General features: G+C 45.9%; 1 protein-coding gene across 4 annotated transcripts in view; it reads left to right on the forward strand.

The window, feature by feature from the left end:
• Positions 1-8891, forward strand: part of LOC149328699 (uncharacterized) — a 340147-nt gene extending 331256 nt beyond the window's left edge. For 3 of the 4 annotated variants that reach the window (XM_089559646.1, XM_089559645.1, XM_089559647.1), the window contains 3 exons: positions 2038-2385; positions 4036-4259; positions 8755-8891. In XM_089559646.1, coding sequence (XP_089415772.1) covers positions 2038-2385; positions 4036-4242 — 555 coding nt within the window. In that variant the 3' untranslated portion in view covers positions 4243-4259; positions 8755-8891. Of the gene's footprint in view, positions 1-2037; positions 2386-4035; positions 4357-8754 lie in introns of all 4 variants that reach the window. The other variant, XR_016285470.1, reaches the window with a different exon arrangement.
• The last annotated feature ends 10672 nt before the right edge of the window (positions 8892-19563 follow it).

Consider the following 19563-nt stretch of genomic DNA (forward strand, 5'->3'; position numbering starts at 1 on the left):
GTTTTCGTTTAAGTGTCAATACGGAATATTGCGTAATTTATCTTAGCAACAATGCGCTGATTTGTGATTTACTACCAGCCATATAATGGCGTTGGGTGCGCTCATGGACCGAACACTGCGACGGCGAAGGATGCTGTTACTATTCCGCCAGTGTGGAGAGCAGGAATGCGTGTTGTGCCTGGTTTAATGACACAATTACAGTATATAGCTGTTTTCTGGAGTTTTTTGCTTGAAAGCAGCGCGGGCTTTGAGTTATCCTCCTTCTTTTGATTCAGTTTTTATGAGGAAAGAAAAAGGGCTGTGCGTGTCGTACTTTTGGTGTACACCTGAACTCCACCTTTAATGAAGGACTGGAACCTGCCGCGGTGGCTCAGTGGTTATGGTGCTCGGCTGGTGACCCGAAAGACGCGGGTTCGATCCCGGCCGCGGCGGTTGAATTTATTTGGAGGCGAAATTCTAGAGGCCCGTGTACTGTGCGATGTCAGTGCACGTTAAGGAACCCCAGGTGGTTGAAATTTCCGGAGCCCTCCACTACGGCGTCTCTCATAGCCTGAGTCGCTTTGGGACGTGAAACTCCATAAACCAAATCAAACCGAAGGACCGAAGAAGGGAGGGAGTGCAAGAAGGCTGAATAAACGCCATAGTTGGAACATCTGATTAACGTAGACCACCCGCAGTATATCGACGTCCACAACACCGCACTCCTTGGGCACTGAAACACAAATGTTGCCTCACAAGCCCAAGTTATTGGTTTTGGGGTCAGTTTTATGACCAACACTTTGTGAAGTTTATGAAGGTTGGTGATCTCGCCGGGCATAGCTGGAAGCCTCGGTACATACGTAAAAAAAAAGAGATTAAACAAAGGACACGCCTTCTGGTAATCGAAGCCACGAGCGTTGGGTTCAGATAATGACGCGCTTCTTTAAGAACGAGGCATGGTGAATGCAGTTCTTGGTGCATGCACATTAAGCAGCTGCTGCTACGTATGCTACTCAAGCATAAACAGTTCTGTGACTTGCGCAGTCCGGACTCAAGAAAACCGTGTTATATGCAAAGCCACTTCAACACAGTAAGTGATGCTGGACTACGTGACGCGAACTTTACGGAGGTATATGCGATGGGTATTCTTGAGTAATCAGTTCGCTTAAAACGCAGATGCAAGCCCGGTCGAGTCTAAGACCCCGAACAAGTACTTGAAAACTGCGACTTGCTGGCGTTCGACGAAACAGGATTACATTTTCTTTTCGTCCAGCAAATCGGAGGACGGAAGACCGTTGTAAACGACTTCTATGCTTGCAGGACGACGCGCCAAATCGTGACACGAGATCTACGGCACAGGGCATCGATGAACTTAAAACCGCGTAAAAGAGCCCTTCGTTCCAGAAATGACAGTAATCAAAGCGATTAGGTTTGCAACGTCACCCCTTTACTGTCCACCAGGTTTGGTGGCGTCGTCGTTTTGCGCTGATACAACGATGAAATACCACTAAGGAGGCGAACGGGCCATTATGGTGTCTTACGAATTGGAAAAACAGCGCAATGAAAGACGACACAAGAGAAGGACAAAACACCAGCGCTGTTTTAACTATCTGACGCCAAATGAATTCTGCTGTATTAGATGCCGAACGGAGGTCTTGTCCAAATCTTTTGTTCCGTACTTGCGGAGATACCTCGCTTCTGCATGCGATGCTCAGGCACTCGGTGTAGAACCTGGCTTGCCTCCAGGTCTCGGATCGCAGAATGCGGCAGACTCGCTTAGCGTGGCCATCTGAGGGTGCGATCCCCCCAAATAAGCTGAGAACATCAGGAGGCAGATAAGAGTTCTTGATTGAAAACGTGAGAAGACGAGCCCGGCATGTGTCGTCTTGTGTCGTCTTTCATTGCGCTGTTTTTCCAATTCGTAAAACATGTAGCAACCAGCCCCTATTTGCCCTCTTCTGGAATCCATTATGGTGACGAGGACTTCGTTTCTTACCTAAAGCACGACTCTCTCTCTCTCTCCCCCCCCCCCCCTTCCCGTTGTCTGTGTACCAACAGCTCCAGCAAAAACTCCAGAGTGTCCAGGACGAACTGCACCGTGTGCGGCATGCCTTGGACGAGCTTCGCCTCCGTCAGCTGGCCACGCCTACAGACGGCGACGGCGACCTGGTGTCGGTGGTGGCACCTTTCGGGGAGCCACCGGACTCGCCGGAACCGGAACCGGACCTCCTAATCGGGCAGCAGGAGCGTACCTACTCGCCGGTCGCTGCCACGCCGGGAGAAGACGAGCGGGAGCGTCTCGAGACCCGACTTGGGGAGCTCCAGGAAGAGTTCTCCGAGCTGCTCATCGGACTGCGCAGGCGCAAGTCGGCCGCCGACAACGTGCTCCTCGACACCGACGTCGAGGTACTGCGATGACATTGCAGGTTAACTGAACAGGATAGGATCGATGAAATCAATGGACGAATTAAATTAGATTTCGCTTCGATAGCGCATGCGCACAGCTTTGCGAGAGTGCAGCGCATATCCTTCGTTATTGCCAGAAAGGTTTTTCTTGTTATCCTCTCACTGGGAAGATATGTTTATGTATTTTGTTAACGTTTACTTCTCACAGCCGCCCCGGTGGCTCAGTGGCTATGGCACTCGGCTGCTGAGTCAAGAGACGCGGGTCCGATCCCGGCCGCGGCGGTCGAATTTCGATGGACATGGGCCTGTAGAATTTCGATGGAGGCGAAATTCTTGAGGTCCATGCACTGTGCGATGTCAGTGCACGTTAAAAAACCCCCAGGTGGTCGAAATCTCCGGAGTCCTTGAATACGGAGTCCCCCATAGCCCGAGACTCTTTGGGACGTTAAACCCACGTAAACCATAGACCATCACATGACGCATCGTTTATTTTTAATTCTTAAGTCGCTGAGCCTCTTGACGGAATGTTCCTTTTTCCATCTGCGCAGTTCCTGAGCTTGGACTGACGTTGTAATGTTCAGTGTTTTCAGGTAGCTGGCCATTGTCGGTTTATAAGCTGCTCCCGTGGGCGGTAACTGTACTGAAGAACTGAACAGAAAATTAGCGCTTGTGTTAACAAAAGCTCAATACTTCACTGCCATATTTCTAATGCTATATAGTGTACCCTTCTTTCTCAATTAAACTAAGCATTCTGCAAGGAATACGGTTGAAGCAGTGGAAAATTTTAGCGATTTAAAACACATCACAACGCTTTCGCACTTATATTATTCGTGTGTTGTAACTAAATAATTTTTAATACCGCGATTTACGTCTTTAACTTATAATCAGGTAACGGAAGACGCAGTTGTAAAGCTTTCCGGCGCAACGCGGTCGTTGTCGTAATTAACAGCGGTGCCGTGCAAACACACTCAGAAATTGCAGGACAATGTCTTTGTACGATTCCGGCGGGTCTATTAGCGCTGACCAAAAAATCTTCGTGCTACATTGTTTAGTGGCTTTCCTTGAAAACCGCCAGAGGACAGCAAGCTTATTTAACGCCCCGATGTGACTTATAAGCCTAGCCAAACCCAGACAAGCTATACATCAAGACAGCTTTGCGTTTTAGACGCCCAGCGGCAACACACAGTGTCATGAGTTCGACTTCAGACCACCGCAGCAGGCGCATTTCGACGCAAGCAAAATGCCAAACCGCGCTGCTTCGGAGATTTCCGTCCATGACAAAAGAAATAACAAAAGCCACGTGGTAGATGTTGAGAATCCCTTATGAAGTTTCTTTAGACTGCCCGTAGACTGCCACTAGCGCACTGTTCATTGAAATTTTTCAGCAGGACTTCTTAGCAGCGGCATCTCGCATAGCCTCGATGTAATGGTGTGGCGCCTAATGGGGCAATAGTCCTGAAGCATCTACTCACAACGAGGACGCTACTGAGCGACCCTTGTGACTGTCTATGCGACGATAGTATTACATCACTAGCCGCATACTTGAAGAGCCTTTCTCTGTGTCTACGGCGATTCGTAGTCTGCTCTCGTGTTTTGACTTCTAGGGTGCCGCATGGCGTTAATCGATAGGCTTGTTGTCTTGGGACACAGGAGGACGACGACTTGGACGGCGAGCTGCGGCGGCCGACGCGGCGTCGCGCCCTGTCGGTGACAGTGCGGCGTGCCAGCCTTCAGGCGGTGGTGTCCACCACGCGGCCACTGACGACGGGGTCGTCGCCGGTGTTCCGGTCGGCGGACCCGAGTCCCGGCACGCCCGAGACGAGGTCCTTCCTAGGAGTCACCATCAGGGACGACTGACACTTGCCGCACCGCACGTAAGAAGGGAGAATTTCCCACTGAGGAGTCGAGGACTAAGGCTTGAGTATTAGAGCTCACAAGAGGCTCTAGTATTCAGCCTAGGGGCTTTAAGAGGTAATAATTAGGACTCTTTACACAGTAACACACACATAAAGGAGCACAAAAAAGACAGTAGACACAGCAAGGATGCTTGCAGCTTTACCCTGCTTGCATTCGGGCGAGTTACGATTCCTGGTGATGATTATGAATTTTTATGACGCAATGGAATCTGTGGCCAAAGAGTGTCATCCAGTCAATGTGAGGTCGAAGATCCATTTGCCAAGCATTTCACCACATATAAACCGAGCACCAGGCGGGGAAAAGCTTGTACCCATTGTATCACCGGTGGGAACCAGGCGGCACTAAGGACCGAAGCCCTGACCCAGCTTCAATTCGTAGAGGCGTTTCTGCCATGAAATAAATCAAGCTAACATGCCACGAAAGAAGGAGAGATACCCAGAAAGATTAAAAATAGTCTGCGGCATTGTCAGCCACTGCGCACACGAAGTATTTTTTGTAATAAATGTCTTTTTTTTTTTTGCAAGGACAAACCGACTGGAAGTAGCTATGATGCCTATCGTCCGCTTCCCGTGACCCTGTGGTTAGCTGTGGCTGGGTCGTACTGTTTAAAAAGTGTGCGGAACGAACCACATGAGCACCAAATGTCGCTCAAAATAATGAATGATATTAAAATAGATTGCTAGTCGCTGCCTCTGAGAAAAAGAGCTCACAGCACGTTTGAAATCTATTTATTCATATATTTTTTTAACCGAAATCTCAGCACGAAATCAGAACGGTGTAGTCGACACTGTGCTTTAATGTTTGCTCACAGCGCTCGAGAGACGCCGCGGTTGCTCAGTGGTTATGGCGCTCGGCTGCTGACCCGAAAGACGCCGGTTCGGTCGCTGCTGCTGCGGTCTTATTTCGATGGAGGCGAAATTATAGAGGCCCGTGTACTGTGCGATGTCAGTGCACGTTAAAGAACCCCAGGTGGTCGAAATTTCCGAAGCCCTTCTCTACGACGTCCCTCATAGCCTTATTCGCTTTGGGTCGTTAAACCCCAATAAACCAAACCAAACAGCGCGCGAAAGAAGGGACAAAAAACGGAAGTATGACACGAACAAGCGCTGACTATCAACTGTGTTTCTTGAGAAACGAAACACATATATATCTTTAACGTTACCTAAAAACACGCGACAGGACAGATATCAATTCGCCCAAATTTCTGCTTTATTGACTGTTTTTTCAGGACAAACTACACAGCGCTTTCTCTTTACATACTCATCAAGATCGTTCTTCAAAAGAATCATCGAAAAGCTTCATACTCGTCTCCACTATGACTGATGGCATTGTGTTCCTGGGTAGGAAGATAGGTTGAAACTTTGAAATTGCCTTTCCAAAGAATACTGCGCGCTTGAGTAAACGAAGTATTTCCTTTTTTGGATGTTCGTTCGAGGAAGTAAATAGAGGAAAGTCTTGATGGTTAGTATGTATAGAATTCTTGTCCTTAGAAAATCATTGCAGTAAAATTCAATCAAGTAAAACTGAAATGAAAATTCATGCGCAGCATCCATTTTTTTTACTTTAGAAAAAGTGATAACCATTGTTGCTTTTCCACAAACTAGTTTTCTCTGGAACGGGGTGGCCGCGTTTTTAGCCTTTTTGATCCTCTCTGCCCATCTTATACGTTTCCGAGATGAAGGGAGAGGTAGGGAGACCCAGTTATTCTGGTACAGGTAAAACGTGCACTGGTGAGGACAGGTTATATCTGATCATCCTCTGTATGAGAGGGCTGCAGTGGAGATGACTTCAGTGCAGCCTCTCACGAGCATATCAAGCATATCCTCATGCATCTGAAGCATATGAAGTTTCAGCTTTGGTTTCCAAAAGAAAATCCTTTCCTCGAGGAAGGCGGTTGTGTAGCAGGTCTTGGGGCATGGCCGTGTGTATGATCCGTCTTAAAATGTCCTACTCTATAGTATCGCAATGTATTTCGCGCTAAGACCTACTCTGTAGTCAGATACAACTCAAGAACGAAGCAGCTTTCTCCCGTCAATGGAACCCCTTCCAGCCAATGGCGTCGGCCCATTCTCATGGACTGGCTAGCATGAAAATATAATGAGCGGAGTGACAATAGAGGGAGGAGACTATCCCCGGCAATGAAGGGAAGGGGCTCTACGTTTTCGTCTGCCACTCCCTGCATTGTTGCCTTAGCAGGGTCATGAGAACTTTCGGGCACCATTGTCTGGAGGAGTCCCTTTACGAGAAAAAGTCACTTCGTTGTTGAGCTGTATGGTGCTACAGTCGACGATATAGATTTCAAATTCTTGCGACACACCACTTAAGCAGGCAGTCAGTGTTAGGCTTTATGCAACAAAGGCAAGTCGCGCTGCATACCCGCTTATTAAGGTGCTGACGTAGGAGTGATAAAGTTTTAGCTGCGCCATGAATGCAAATATATGGACACGCGATGTGCAAACGTTTCGCTCGCCCATGGTCATTTCGTGATTCCGAATGACATCCGTGGTTGTGAAATGGCTATCACTTTCCTCTGTTGCATGTTAAAAGTTGTTCCCAAGAGCATCCAGCAGAATTCGTGGTGGAACGCACTGTGAACTGCGTGGATAGTATCATGCCGTATATACGCCCGCGCAGCAAGGCTACAGAGAACCTTGCGTTACTGGGAGGACCATAAAACGGTGCTTAAGACGAGACCGTTGACGACATCGTGAAACGGGATCTACGAATAGAAGTGGCCGAAAACCTTCAAAACTACCCTCTTTATGGATCTGAAATGTCCGCGATGACGACGGCCCACAGCGAGGACACTTCGTCGGGCGGTTAGCAAATATATCATTTCAGATTATTCCTCGCCGTTACATAGAATATTTAACGTACAACGACATAAAGAATCTGCGCACGCTGCTGCTTCTTCCCGATGGACTGCCTTAGTCTCGGCGGAGTTATGTTCTTATGTTTATAAAACGACGGTATTACTTGACAATGCCAGCTTCTCCAGTGAGCTTTACTGATGCATACTCTTCCTTCAACTGTATCATTACTTAGTGCGACCGAAGTTGAACGGCAGGTGATGCTTATTTAACAGCTTGTTGGCCAGCCCTCCTGAAACTTCCCATATGACGAGTCCCATAACTCCACATTTTTTCCATGTGAATCATATGGAGTCGGTTGGGTCATATGGAGCCATACACACTATATATGTAGTGCATATGGTAGCCTATGGAGGCCATTTGATGTCAGCGCACTATGTGAAAGCATTATGGAATGTGTATGGAGAGCATATAGACACAATATAGCAAACATATAATGAACATATGGACTGTCATATATCTTTAGATATCATATGGGCTCAATATTTCCATAATTCCATAACAGTGGCTCATATGGAACGTTTCCGTAGGGAACGATAAAGGCATAAGTGAACGTATACTGCGAAATAAGCAGAGGACCATGTGCATAGCAGTCTGTGTCAGTAATATAACAGAAGCAAGTTACAAATGATACTACAGTAAATACATGATAGTATGTGCACCACAGCCAGCACAAAAGCTTTATCGTCCTCACTTCTGCCTCCCATCCTGCTCATATGCATCTCCTGCCTGAGAGCACCTTGACAGCAGCAGCAGTGTCTTCAGCCTGTCGGCGCGCCGTGCTGGCACCAATATTGCGGTTTGTTTTTTGTGCTTTGTTTCTGTGCCATCAGCCTAAGGGAGCATTTGCATTCTCTTGACTGAAAAAAAAATATCCGGAGGGAGCTTTGGGTGCATAATACCTATCTCACCCTTGAATGAGAAGGCAGGGTTGGAATTGCGTCCGAACTCACCGGTGGAAACTTTTTAGATTGAAACTTCACATTGAAGGGAGTTGTGATCTACATTTCTCAATGTACCTTATTATTTCGAGAGCAATAAGCGCAAACTTAAAACACCGGCACACTTTCGGAGAAAGCAGCCAGTCGACTTATTCATTGATTACTTCATCCTTTGAATATATCGTCTCTCTTTTTAATGTTGTCACCTTGCTGAGCTTCTCCTCCGGTTCTCAGCACAGACCCGGTTAGCACCCCTGACAACTGCTTCCTCCTGTTCGAGTAAGAGACCTTGTCAGCACTGACTTCTTTGCCTCCTGTAGATCCAGACTGTCGTCTACATGATTCTAGTTCTCTGAACCACTTTTCGCTGATGTTATATCTGAGCATGAAGCTTACGATTCGTCTCCCAGTGCCATTTTAGTTTCTGAGAAATCTTATTGACGTTGTTTTAGTGCTTAGTATGGGCCACCAAGTTTGTACTTCTTAGACCAGTGTAGAAGCGAGAATTACTGACCGGGACTCTACTTCAGGCAATATGGCAAGCTTGGGCTGCAATTTCGAAAGATCTACCAGACCCATTGCACACGCTTCCCTGTAATGGAAGTGAATCCTGTTGCTTGTCTGGTTCTCTCTCCCCGCAGGGGCCACAGCGCGACCGGCGGACGCTTCCCACGGCAGATTTGCGCGAACCTCGAGCACGGTGTGCTGGGACACCTGTTCCTGCGAGAGGTGCCCCCGTTCCGCCAACTGCCGGCCGCGATGTCGGAGCTGTCCCGCCGCCTCGCCGCCGGGACGACGCGCTTGCTCCGGCTGAGGTCGACGGCGACGCCGTCAGGTCGCGTCGCCGTCGGTGACCCGCGCAGTGGCAAGATGTCAGAGGACGGAGCCCCGCCCGACTACTACGATGACCCCCTGCGCTACGGCTACCCCGAAGAGCTGCTCCAGTGTGTGCGAGTGCACTGTGTGCCACCTCCCCCTCCCCCGAGGGCGAGGTTCTTCCTGCCCAGGATTGTGCGCACCAATAAGGAGACGGCCGCCATCGCTGTGTGCCCTCCGCCCGCGGAGTGGACGGTCCGCGACTAGTCGTCCTCCGCGATTGTTGCCTGCACAGCAGTGTTGCGTTACGAGTGCCGTGTACGCGAATGCACTGGACACCCGAAGTCCAGGAGGTGTACACCAGGGGTCTCAGAGGCGTTATCATAGTCAGCAACATCTCGCTGTAGCTACGATGTCCTTAAACAGTCATTGGCCATGTTCGAACATCCCTGATTAAAAAAACCTCCATAATGTCCAGATGCTGCAGGATTGTTCACCAGGGAGGAGACGTGCGCTGCCGCCACTGCCTGTCCTCCGCGTGCTGTGTAGATGGTCCACTAGTTTTTGTCCGCGATCGTTGCCCGTCTGACGTCGTGTCGACATGAATGCCGTGTAGATACATGCAGTGGACACACGTGGTCATCAGGTGTGCGCTAGAGGTGTCACGGGCGGAACCACAGGCAATAATGTCTCTTTATAGTTAATAGGTCACAGAATACAGGCTGCCACGTACCTAAATGCCACTGACCATGTTGGAACATTCCCAGTAAACTATCGCGATGATGGCTATTTTCGTCTCTGCAGCACCACACGACTTTACCTGAGCCTTGAACGCACGTGGTGCAATAACCATATATAAATTTCGCCAAAAAGTGATTAAACTGTAGCTCACTCGTCGTCTCTCAGTACAACGTAAGTGGCAAGCCAGTCTTCATCTCTGTGATCCTCACATGCAGTTACGGGGTTGATCTCACCTTTCGTTTTCCCTAATCCGCGGCCCCTTAAGACTGCCCTAAGATTCAGCACATCGTTCAATATACAGCAACCCGTGGCAATCGTCAATTTTCCTGGCTGCGCCTGTTTTCTGGATGTAATGACTAAAAGAAACGCCATTGGCCTCTTGTTGTATACTCCTGGTGTACACCTCTTAGACAACTGAGCCGAGCGTGCTACAAGATTTTTGAAAGATTCTTCAAGAACGCCCAGCTGAAACGTTCCTCTGGTGATCTCTGGCTGAACATGAGCATGTGCAATGAAGTGTCTCTCACCATTGCTTTTTGTTTTTTTGCAGATAGCAGATTGTTTTCTGTTGTGATGTACAGGAAACGTGATAGCGCTTCACGTCTACTTGAGCTGACTCCATGACACGCAGAAGATGTTATAATCGAGCCTTAGGCTACTTGCAAACATGTTGTAAGCCCTGGAAACAGAAATCAATTCATAATTTTCAGCCTCATCAAACAAAAGTTGAAAATTTCTCTTCAGCCACAAACACATTCTCGAAACAGAGCATACAATTAGGGTTCACAATGCACGTGCCACTCTCTGTCAATGCCAAGTTGGACTCGCAGAAATTTTATAATGAGGTGATCTGGATTACGAAGTATTTAACTGGCGTGGCTGAGGCTGTCGGGCAAAAAAAAATCTTAGATTACCGACGAGTGATATCTGGTGACCGGAAACTCGCTCAACAAGCTGGAACAGTAGCGCGCCAATCAGTGACCTCTAGGAAGGACGACATAGAAGCGCGATGAGCCGGTGGGCAGTTCATGTATTAATCCTTCTACGCATTATTTCCATGTAGCGTGGTGGCTGGACCCACTCACGACACTGTGGTTCTTGTAGCCGTGCTTTAACTGAAACTATTCTGCGCAGCCCAATGGCAGAAAAAAGAACAGTGCACACTTTCTCAACATTTCCTGCTGAGAAAAAAGAGTTAAGCTGTCGATAAGCCTCATTGTAACGTATATGACCTTTAGAAAAGAAAAAAAAAATAGCTCATAGAAGTGAACACAATGAATTGCTCCTGTGTTAGTGTTTTGCTTCGGTCTGCGCTGTTATTGATTTTAAATCAGTGCCAGCATTGGATGCACTAAAAGTTGGTTATGTTTCTTTTTTTTGCAAACCATGAAAATAGTATCGTAATCTGATGCTCGTCAGCACTGGAGGTAGGCGACATTTCTGCTTTTAGGCTAAACATCCACACCTTATAGCCCTGCGATCAGTGATTGGAAGTTAGCAGGATATGTACACCGATTTCCAAGCAAAACAGAAGTGTGCCTCGCCTATACAGGGTGTTTCACATAAGACTTTCTGCAATTTTTAAAAGTCAGCTATTTGAATTAGATGCGCGCTTTTTCTGGCATAGCATTGTCAGTGGTGTAGTACATTATAATGCAGCTAAGACGTGCTAACTAGCAGGCTTGTTAACCAATATTTAATAGTTAACTTTTAAACTATTACCGTTGGGCTCCTTAATTATTGAGAGGTATGTAGCCCACCGTAAATGATGTCCATATCAGTTTTTAGAATTTCGAGAACGCGATTATCCTCGGCGCTGTGGCCCAAAAATTTTGGCTATTTCGACGAGTTATGTGCACTGGAGAGGTTGCTTTGCCTGCAAGCTTCTCAAACCGCATGTATTTTGGCGCGATGTAGGCGAAATTTGTTGGGCCACAGCGCCGAGGATAATCGGATAATCGCGTTCTCGAAATTCTAAAAACGGATATGGGCATTACTTACGGTGGGCTGCATGCCTCTCAATAATTAAGGAGCCCAACGGTAATAGTTTAAAAGTTAACTATTAAATATTAGTTAACAAGCCTGCTAGTTAGCACGTCTTAGCTGCATTATGATGTACTACACCACTGACAATGCTATGCCAGAAAATCGCGCATCTAATTCAAATAGCTTATTTTTAAAAATTGCAGAAAGTCTTAGGTGAAACACCCTGTATAACATTCTAACTAACAGTTTTCTAGTCAAAAAGCATTCCCACATAGAGCTACGGGATAGTCTCAACTTTCTGTATGAAATTAGGGTAGTTATCTGTGATTAATGAGCCTATAATGAAGCCAGCTACTACGACATCCGTAGAATAGCTGACAGCAACGTTAAGCGCACTTTTCTAGTGCTTCTTTCCCACGTAATGTTTTATTAGCCTTTGTTCCTGTAAATCGACTCAAGCACCGATTGAGGTCGCTTATTGTGCTTTTACCTGAAGACAGGACATAATTAAACTGTTCTTTAAGTTGCTACAAATCTCATACAGAAATCACGCAGGGGACCTCTCTACTTTTCGTGTTCATGCAGTCTACTCGTACCTCATATAAAATTAACCCTTGTCTCTTGAAGACACATGCAACAGGAAATAAACGCCAGCCTAAGTAGGGCCTCGAAGGCTAATAAATATGAACGTATGAAGCATAAGCCCCTTCGATGGGACGTATGAGTTAACATCTATCCTGACATCTGTCACAATGTCATAACTCATGCCACTCCTACGGGATGAGGGAGTCGGAGAAAGTTGTCAAGTGGGGGCTGTCCTAGCCTCAATTAATAATTGCGGTAACCAAAGCAGCTGAGCACCATTTATCCTGAGGAATAGAGTGTGGGGCTGTGAGCACTTTCATAAGTAATCCGTTATAGCATCTTTACCCTTTTAATGGAGGAAACGAAAAATCAGCGCCTTAAAAAATTCTATAGTATTGTTCCAAAGAGCACTTAGAAGGTGAATCAAGGAAAAGCAAAATGACAACTTTTACACACGCAGAGTTTCGTAGACATCAGCTGTACCTCGAACTGATCCCGTCCTTCCCGCTCAGCAGTACTTGACATGCCTTGCAGATCTCAAGCACGCAAGACTGCATCTTTCATCAAAGCTCACAAAGTCCGTAAAAGGGAACAAACAGGCGTCTTCCTTGAACTGCAAGATTTTCTTTTCATTTTTGCACTTGAATATAAATAGCGTGGTATAAGCAACCATATGCTGTTGCAGGAGCATGCAAAGTAAGGTGGCCAGAGAGGTAGAAATGCTTCAGCAAAGTTTCTTTTCAAATAAACACGAGACACGATGTGGAAGGAAACTGAGTGGTTACTAGAAGTGTAAGCAGGTAGGATTCGTGTGCGCATTTAGCTGGGTCCGTCAACTATGGGCGCGTCTACCGTTAGAATAATGTCACCCGAGCCAATCGTTACCCATACCATCCACATTGTTTTCTTTCTCAAGCCTCGCTTACACACGAAAAGTAAATCACCGTCGGTAGGATCTTCCATCGGCGCATGCAACGATCGTCTGCCAATGCCTCCACCGACTCGTGTCCAGTCATTGTTCCCTAATGTCGTAGGTTGCTGTTTGTACACCACATAGGACCTCGAATGTCTTTCATTCCCACAGTCCCGAGCAGCGTCTACCATAGTTGACAAATTCCCTCGCCGCTTCACCACTGAACTAATTCTAATAGGTAAGACTGAAGACTGTGACACTGTGTCATAGGACGGACACTCTCTGGACGACTCCCGGACGTGTGAACGCCAACACGCGGCCGCACCTCAAACAAAAACGGACTGCCCGAGAGCAACATTACCCATCATTCCTATTCCAAGAGTAGTGACTGCGTGCGGGAGGAAAGTGTGTCGCTATCTTGTTGCATTGGAGTGACGTTTGTAGTGAATCTTGGTGACCGCATAGTGGTGGAACGTGCGCACTGCTCGCCTGTGAAGTGGCTTCGGATCTCAACGTAGAGCGGTTCCAATCAAGTTTTCCCGTGACGTCCATGACCACCTCGTTCTGAACGTCCCGAATGCGAACAAAGATAAAAGATGTTGGAACTTACGGTCCCCTGTTGCCTGTTTCTTCAGTGATCAAGTATATATGAGAATGCATAGCTGGCCTGGCTTCGACAAAGGGAAAACCTCACGCGAGGAAAGGAAGGTTTCAACATTACCGCTGCAGCCAGATTGTAGCTACGTTAGAAAGACCAGCCTAAGGTGGAACAACAGATGTGCTTGTGTCTTTCCATGGTGTAGTTTATTTATGATTAAGTTTCACCTCCCCTACTCTCTTGGCATTCATAGAAGCTGTGATTGGCAAAAGCATGGCAGAGGTGAGGTGCCTGTTGCGTCAACTGTACTCACGAATGGAACGTATTCACCTCGCCTATTAGTGGCACGCACGAATATTTCCAAGCAGCGGAGGTAACCGGCCTAATATTGGAAATATATTGGAAAAGGCCAGTCGTACAAAGTACCGGAGTGAAACCGTGCATTTGCAATATTGGGCCATTTACCTGTGATGCTTCTGTTTCTTATTATCAAATAATAGACTGCTTAAAGACTATTTAAAGAATATGACATATGCAGTAACTTATTGCTAAAATTCATTGCTCATCTAGAGTTGCCTATGCTCCTGAGTAAATGGAAGTGTGCGGCTTTCATCCAGTTCTGTCAAGAGTGAAATCATAATTATCACAAACGACACACTACCACTGCAAAAAAAATTATGGGACCTTTCATACTGAGACACACAGCAGGGAATATGTCTCTAAGTTCCAACACACTGCATTACAGCAAATAAAGGTGTTGTGGCTGTGTAATGGACACAGAGCTGAAATTTGCCAGGAAAGGCCTGAAACACGAGCAAAGGACTTCAGTTATTGCTCGCTACGAGCCCTTTTCAGAGGTAAGCAATGGGCCGGCACTGTTTGCACAGAATAAACGATCTTCTAATTGTTGAGTTCATTGCGGACTTCCGGCACAGGTGACGTCTACCCACCTCAATATGTTCCTGCAAGCTCTCGAAGTACATTTGCCACAATGTTTACCTCATTCTCAAAAGGGTTTGTGGGTTCTCCAGGAAAGTTGGCTCTTCCGATGCCCAGAACACGGTGCTCATTAACAGCCACTAAGGGTAGTTTTTTTGTTTGTTTGTTTATTGGTTTCTTTCCAATACAAGGAAAAAGCGAAGGGAGAGCTAAAGGCTACTAGCCTGACGAGGCCCTGCCTCCGCATACAGTTTCGACAACTACAAAAAATTTAAGAAGACAGCACACACATTTGTAGTTACACTCTACACAGTTCTATACCATGGAGGATCCAGTACATATCACTGCACACAAATATATACAACAGATTTCTTGTCGTAGATGTGACAGAAAGGGGAAAAAAACATATGGACACAAATGCAAAGGTCAGTCATCGTGGCGAACATATGTACATATGAAAAGGAGCAAAAAAACAGAAAAAGGCGACATCCAACACACAGTAAAAGAGCACTGTTTTACAAACAAACGCTACATACGGCTTTAAGAGAGAAGTCACTGGTAACGAATTTCTTTCTCGATAACCATTGTTTTGACCGTTTTTTTCTTAATCGATTTGTTGAGGTCGACATCATCTGGAAGTTTATTTAGAAGCACCGGAATTTGGTAATTTAAATGCTGTTTTCCATAATTCGTGCGTGTTCGAGGCTTTCCGCGCTGTTGCCTTCGAAGGGCGAGCGTGTGTGTTTCAGCGGGATTGGTAAATGCGTGTAGTTTATGTTTTGGTACATACTGCCATAACTTGCAGCAATAAATTTCATCAGCTCTTAGCAGAGAATACTTTACAAACAGTGGACCTGTTGGTAAGTTGTCGGTGTCCTACATATCTTTCAAGTAACCGAAGTACACGCTTCTGTAACTTTAGTATTCGGAAGTAGTTTCTACTAGAAGTTGTACCCCAAACCAAAATGCAGTAGGAAAGTCTGGAATAAAAGGGAGTATAATAAAGAGAAATTTTAAGCCACAAAGGTATAAGTGAACTTATTCTATACAAGGAGCCGAGCGATCTACTGAGCTCCAGAGCAAGACTATCAATGTGGGTGTTCCAAAACAAGTTTTTTGGAACCATACTCCCAGAAATGTTTGCTTCACCTCTTGCTTTAACTGAGTGCCCCGAAAGGTAATATGAATATCATTCTTCATTGGCTTGTTAATTGGAGCGAATATAATATATTTGGTTTTATTAGTATTCAACTGCAACCTGTTGGCCTGTAACCAGCCAGAAAGTGACTCCATATATTTATTAACAATCTCCTGAAGCTCTGTAAGTGTACGTGCAGTGAAGAAAATATTCGTGTCATCTGCGTACATTATTAGTTTAGGAGAATTATAGATGCTGCAGAGATCATTAATATAGACTAAGAATAACAGCGGTCCAAGAATAGAGCCTTGAGGAACACCTCGTTTAATTACTATTTTTGTAGTCGTTCCTTCGTGGACACTTACATATTGAAGACTATTGCTTAAGTAACTCTCTATCAGTTTAAGGACGACGCCGCGAACACCGTATCTTTTTAGTTTAATTAATACCACATTGTGACACACTGAGTCAAAAGCTTTCCGTAGATCTACAAACAGTCCTAGCGTGTAAAGCCTGTGCTCAGAGTTATGTATAATATCATGCTTGATACTGAGAAGCGCGTCCTCGGTAGATTTGCCTTTTTGAAATTCGAACTGCATGTCACTTATTACCCCATATTTCGCAAAGAATTTTTCTAGTGTTATATTTATGACCCCTTCAAATACTTTCGATAGAACAGGCAGGACCGAGATTGCCTTATAGTTGCTTATGTCTCCTTCAGCACCACCCTTGTGAATAGGACAGATGCGAGCTATCTTGAGCGAGTCAGGGAAGATTCCAGTCTCAAACATTTTATTTATTATGTCTGCTAGGATGGGGGATACGATTTCAGACACATGTTGAATTGGCATTGCTTTAATTTCATCAAAACCAGAAGCAACGTCATTTCTAATCCCATTGATAAGTTTGTTGATTTCGTGAGGAGTCACTGGTGCGAGAACCATGGAGTTCGCTATCGTCACGCTGTTATCAAACAAGTTTTGCTCTTCATCATTTTCCTGCTCGTAGACTGCGCTCGTAGCAAAATAGGCGTTGAGGGCGGTGACCGCTTCAAGACCGGTTAGTGTGCCTGTGGGTGTGACTATTTTTAGTACGGTACATTGTTCTTTCTTCCCAGTTAGATTTTTTACTTCATTCCATATTTTCCTGGGATCCTTTCCTATTTTGGCAAAAACCTGTTCATAATATTCTACCTTAGCATTTTTAATTTCACTGCTCAGTTTATTTCTATAGAGAGAGAGAGAGAGAGAGAACAACTTTTATTTAGAAAGCCTGCAGAGTCGGTTAGGCTCCCTCCAAGCAGGGAGGACAAGCTTTTACCGCGACGCGGCCACTACGTCAATCTCGTGCGTTGTGCTCCTTGAGGTCTTGTTACGTCCCTCGCTACTTCCGCGGGTTGAAAGTGATGAGAGCATCTTCTTCTCGCGTTTTTAAAAACATATGAAACAAACGGTTCTTTTTTGTTATTTTCTTTATTAAGGAGTTCTTAATCCAGGGCTTCCGTATTCTTTTACATCTTGGCCTACTCAGTTCCGTTGGAAACGCTTGATTGTAGCATGCAATAAGTTTATCAAGAAAAATATTCTACGCCTTACTAGGGTCGTCTTCTTTTAATACTCATGCCCAGTCAACGGTAGCAACCAGAACGCGAAAGAGTTTCAATGACTGATCATTTATTCTGCGGATGTTCTTCTTTGGTACATGACTACGTTTACCGCGCAAAGAGGGGATAAGGCAAAAAGCTGGAAGGTGATCACTTATTCCTAGCGTCAGCAATCCAGCAGCGCAGTTTGGTGGGTGTATGTTCGTAATACATACATCAAGCAAAGATGCAGTATTGGGTGTCACTCTTGTGCTTCGACGATAGTGTTTACGCTTGCGTAAGATGTGACTAATTCTGTGAGTTGTCTAGAACGGGCATCATGCGATAGCATGTCTATGTTGACGTCATTCATTATCACGAAAGACAGACCAGTACAGAGGGCAAAATGCATGTCTAGAACACGTTCTGAGCGTGTTTCGGACTCAATACGCGATAGCTAGCGATGAGAATTGGTTAAAAATGGTCTGGATGTAAACATGCGCAGTTAAACTCACAGAACTTTACCGTCATTTTCTGCCTTCTTGGTCGCAGCGGCTTTGAGACCTGTGCAACACACAGTTTGGTTGTTCTAGACATGTGTTTTGCCCTCTGTACAAGTAAGGTGTCGCAGTAGACCGTCTAGGAACACAAATAAATTTGTTTTGTTGCCTGCGGGCGGCCTATAGATAACGGCAGCTACATTATTTTCCACACGTATGGTAAAGCACTCAACATCATTGTTAACGACAGAAAAATCACGCAAAACTTCATGTGACATGGGTCGCTTGATGTACGCGGCTACGCCACCGCCCCTTCCATGCGACCTAACAGCACCTTGATAAGCATAGCTTTGAAAGAATGAAGGTTGTTCTTCAACTCTTAACCACGTTTCTGTGAATAACATCAAATCAAATTTAACGTACAATGAAGTGAAAAAGTCGCGTAATTCTTCTTGTTTGTTTCTTATACTGCGCACGTTCAAGTGGAACACTCGAAACTGGTTCTGAGTAGTCTCTGCCAAAGAATTGAAGGTGTTTATAGTACAGTGGTTAGAAGAGTTTAAAGCTGCCATATTCTGGCTTGTTGCTATTTCTGGCATGTGGTTAATCACTTCACTCAGTTTCGCGGGACATTTTCTCAGATTCTTCAAAACCCAGTTTTGTAGTGTTAATCCGGATTTTTCTGGCCTTCTGAAGGACAGCATTGCGCTTTGTGCGTCGGACAAAACGAACGATGATATTTGTCTCATCATGTCTTGAAGTCGGCACTCTGTGGCATGCATCAATGTCGGCCTCGGTAATTTCTTCATCCACAAGCGCACCAATCATTTTAATTATGGTCACTGGCTCGCCATAAAGTGGCACTCCCTTAATTTCGAGGTTATTACCCCTCTGGTATTACTCCAGCTCCTCGATGCGGCGTGGCAGTCGCGCATTGTCAGCTTTAAGATCTTTATTTTCTTGAAGCAGATTCTGAATGTCATCTTTTAGTGTCTTTAGGTCCTGAATATGTCATCTTTCAGTGTCTTTACATCTTGCAAGCTATCTTTGATTGCCCTGAGCTTAGCTCTCAGCTCCCGCAAGTCCTCAATCGCTTTAGCCGTCTGCCCTGGCATAATGAAGCGATGAAAAAGTAAACAAAAATTTACAACAAATAAATCAGCAGCAGACAAGACCACATGTGCATTCGGCAGGTGCGTTCGGCAGCGGTGCACTGGTATTGTTTTGGGATAGCATAGGACAGTACTTACCTTCGAAGAGCAGATATGAAACTCAGTGACGTCTAACATAGGTGCACCGCTGCCGAACTGCCGTGAGGATGGATTCAGCGCTCCCTTTTAAGCCCCGCAGAAGATGCTTGCAGCCCTCTGTCGTCGCAAAACCAAGGCTTGCGGTTAACAGCCGATGTCTGCGGGGCGTCAGTCTTGCCTTCGCGTTGATCCCGGCAGTGCGATCAGTGCTGGCTGATAGCAATCTTCTGCGGCTTCTGCGATGAAAAAACTGCAAAGAGCAGATCAATTCGCTATAGCCCTACCATAAGCTTGCCGTCCTGGTTAGCTCAATTTGTAGAGCGACTACTCCGGTGAAGCGGTGGTCCTAGGTTCGAACCCCGGACCAGGACGAATTTTTCTTTAACTACGAAGTTTCTGAGA

This window comes from Amblyomma mixtum, chromosome 9 (assembly GCF_055824585.1).
Source record: "Amblyomma mixtum isolate Tamu chromosome 9, ASM5582458v1, whole genome shotgun sequence".
Taxonomy (NCBI): domain Eukaryota; kingdom Metazoa; phylum Arthropoda; class Arachnida; order Ixodida; family Ixodidae; genus Amblyomma; species Amblyomma mixtum.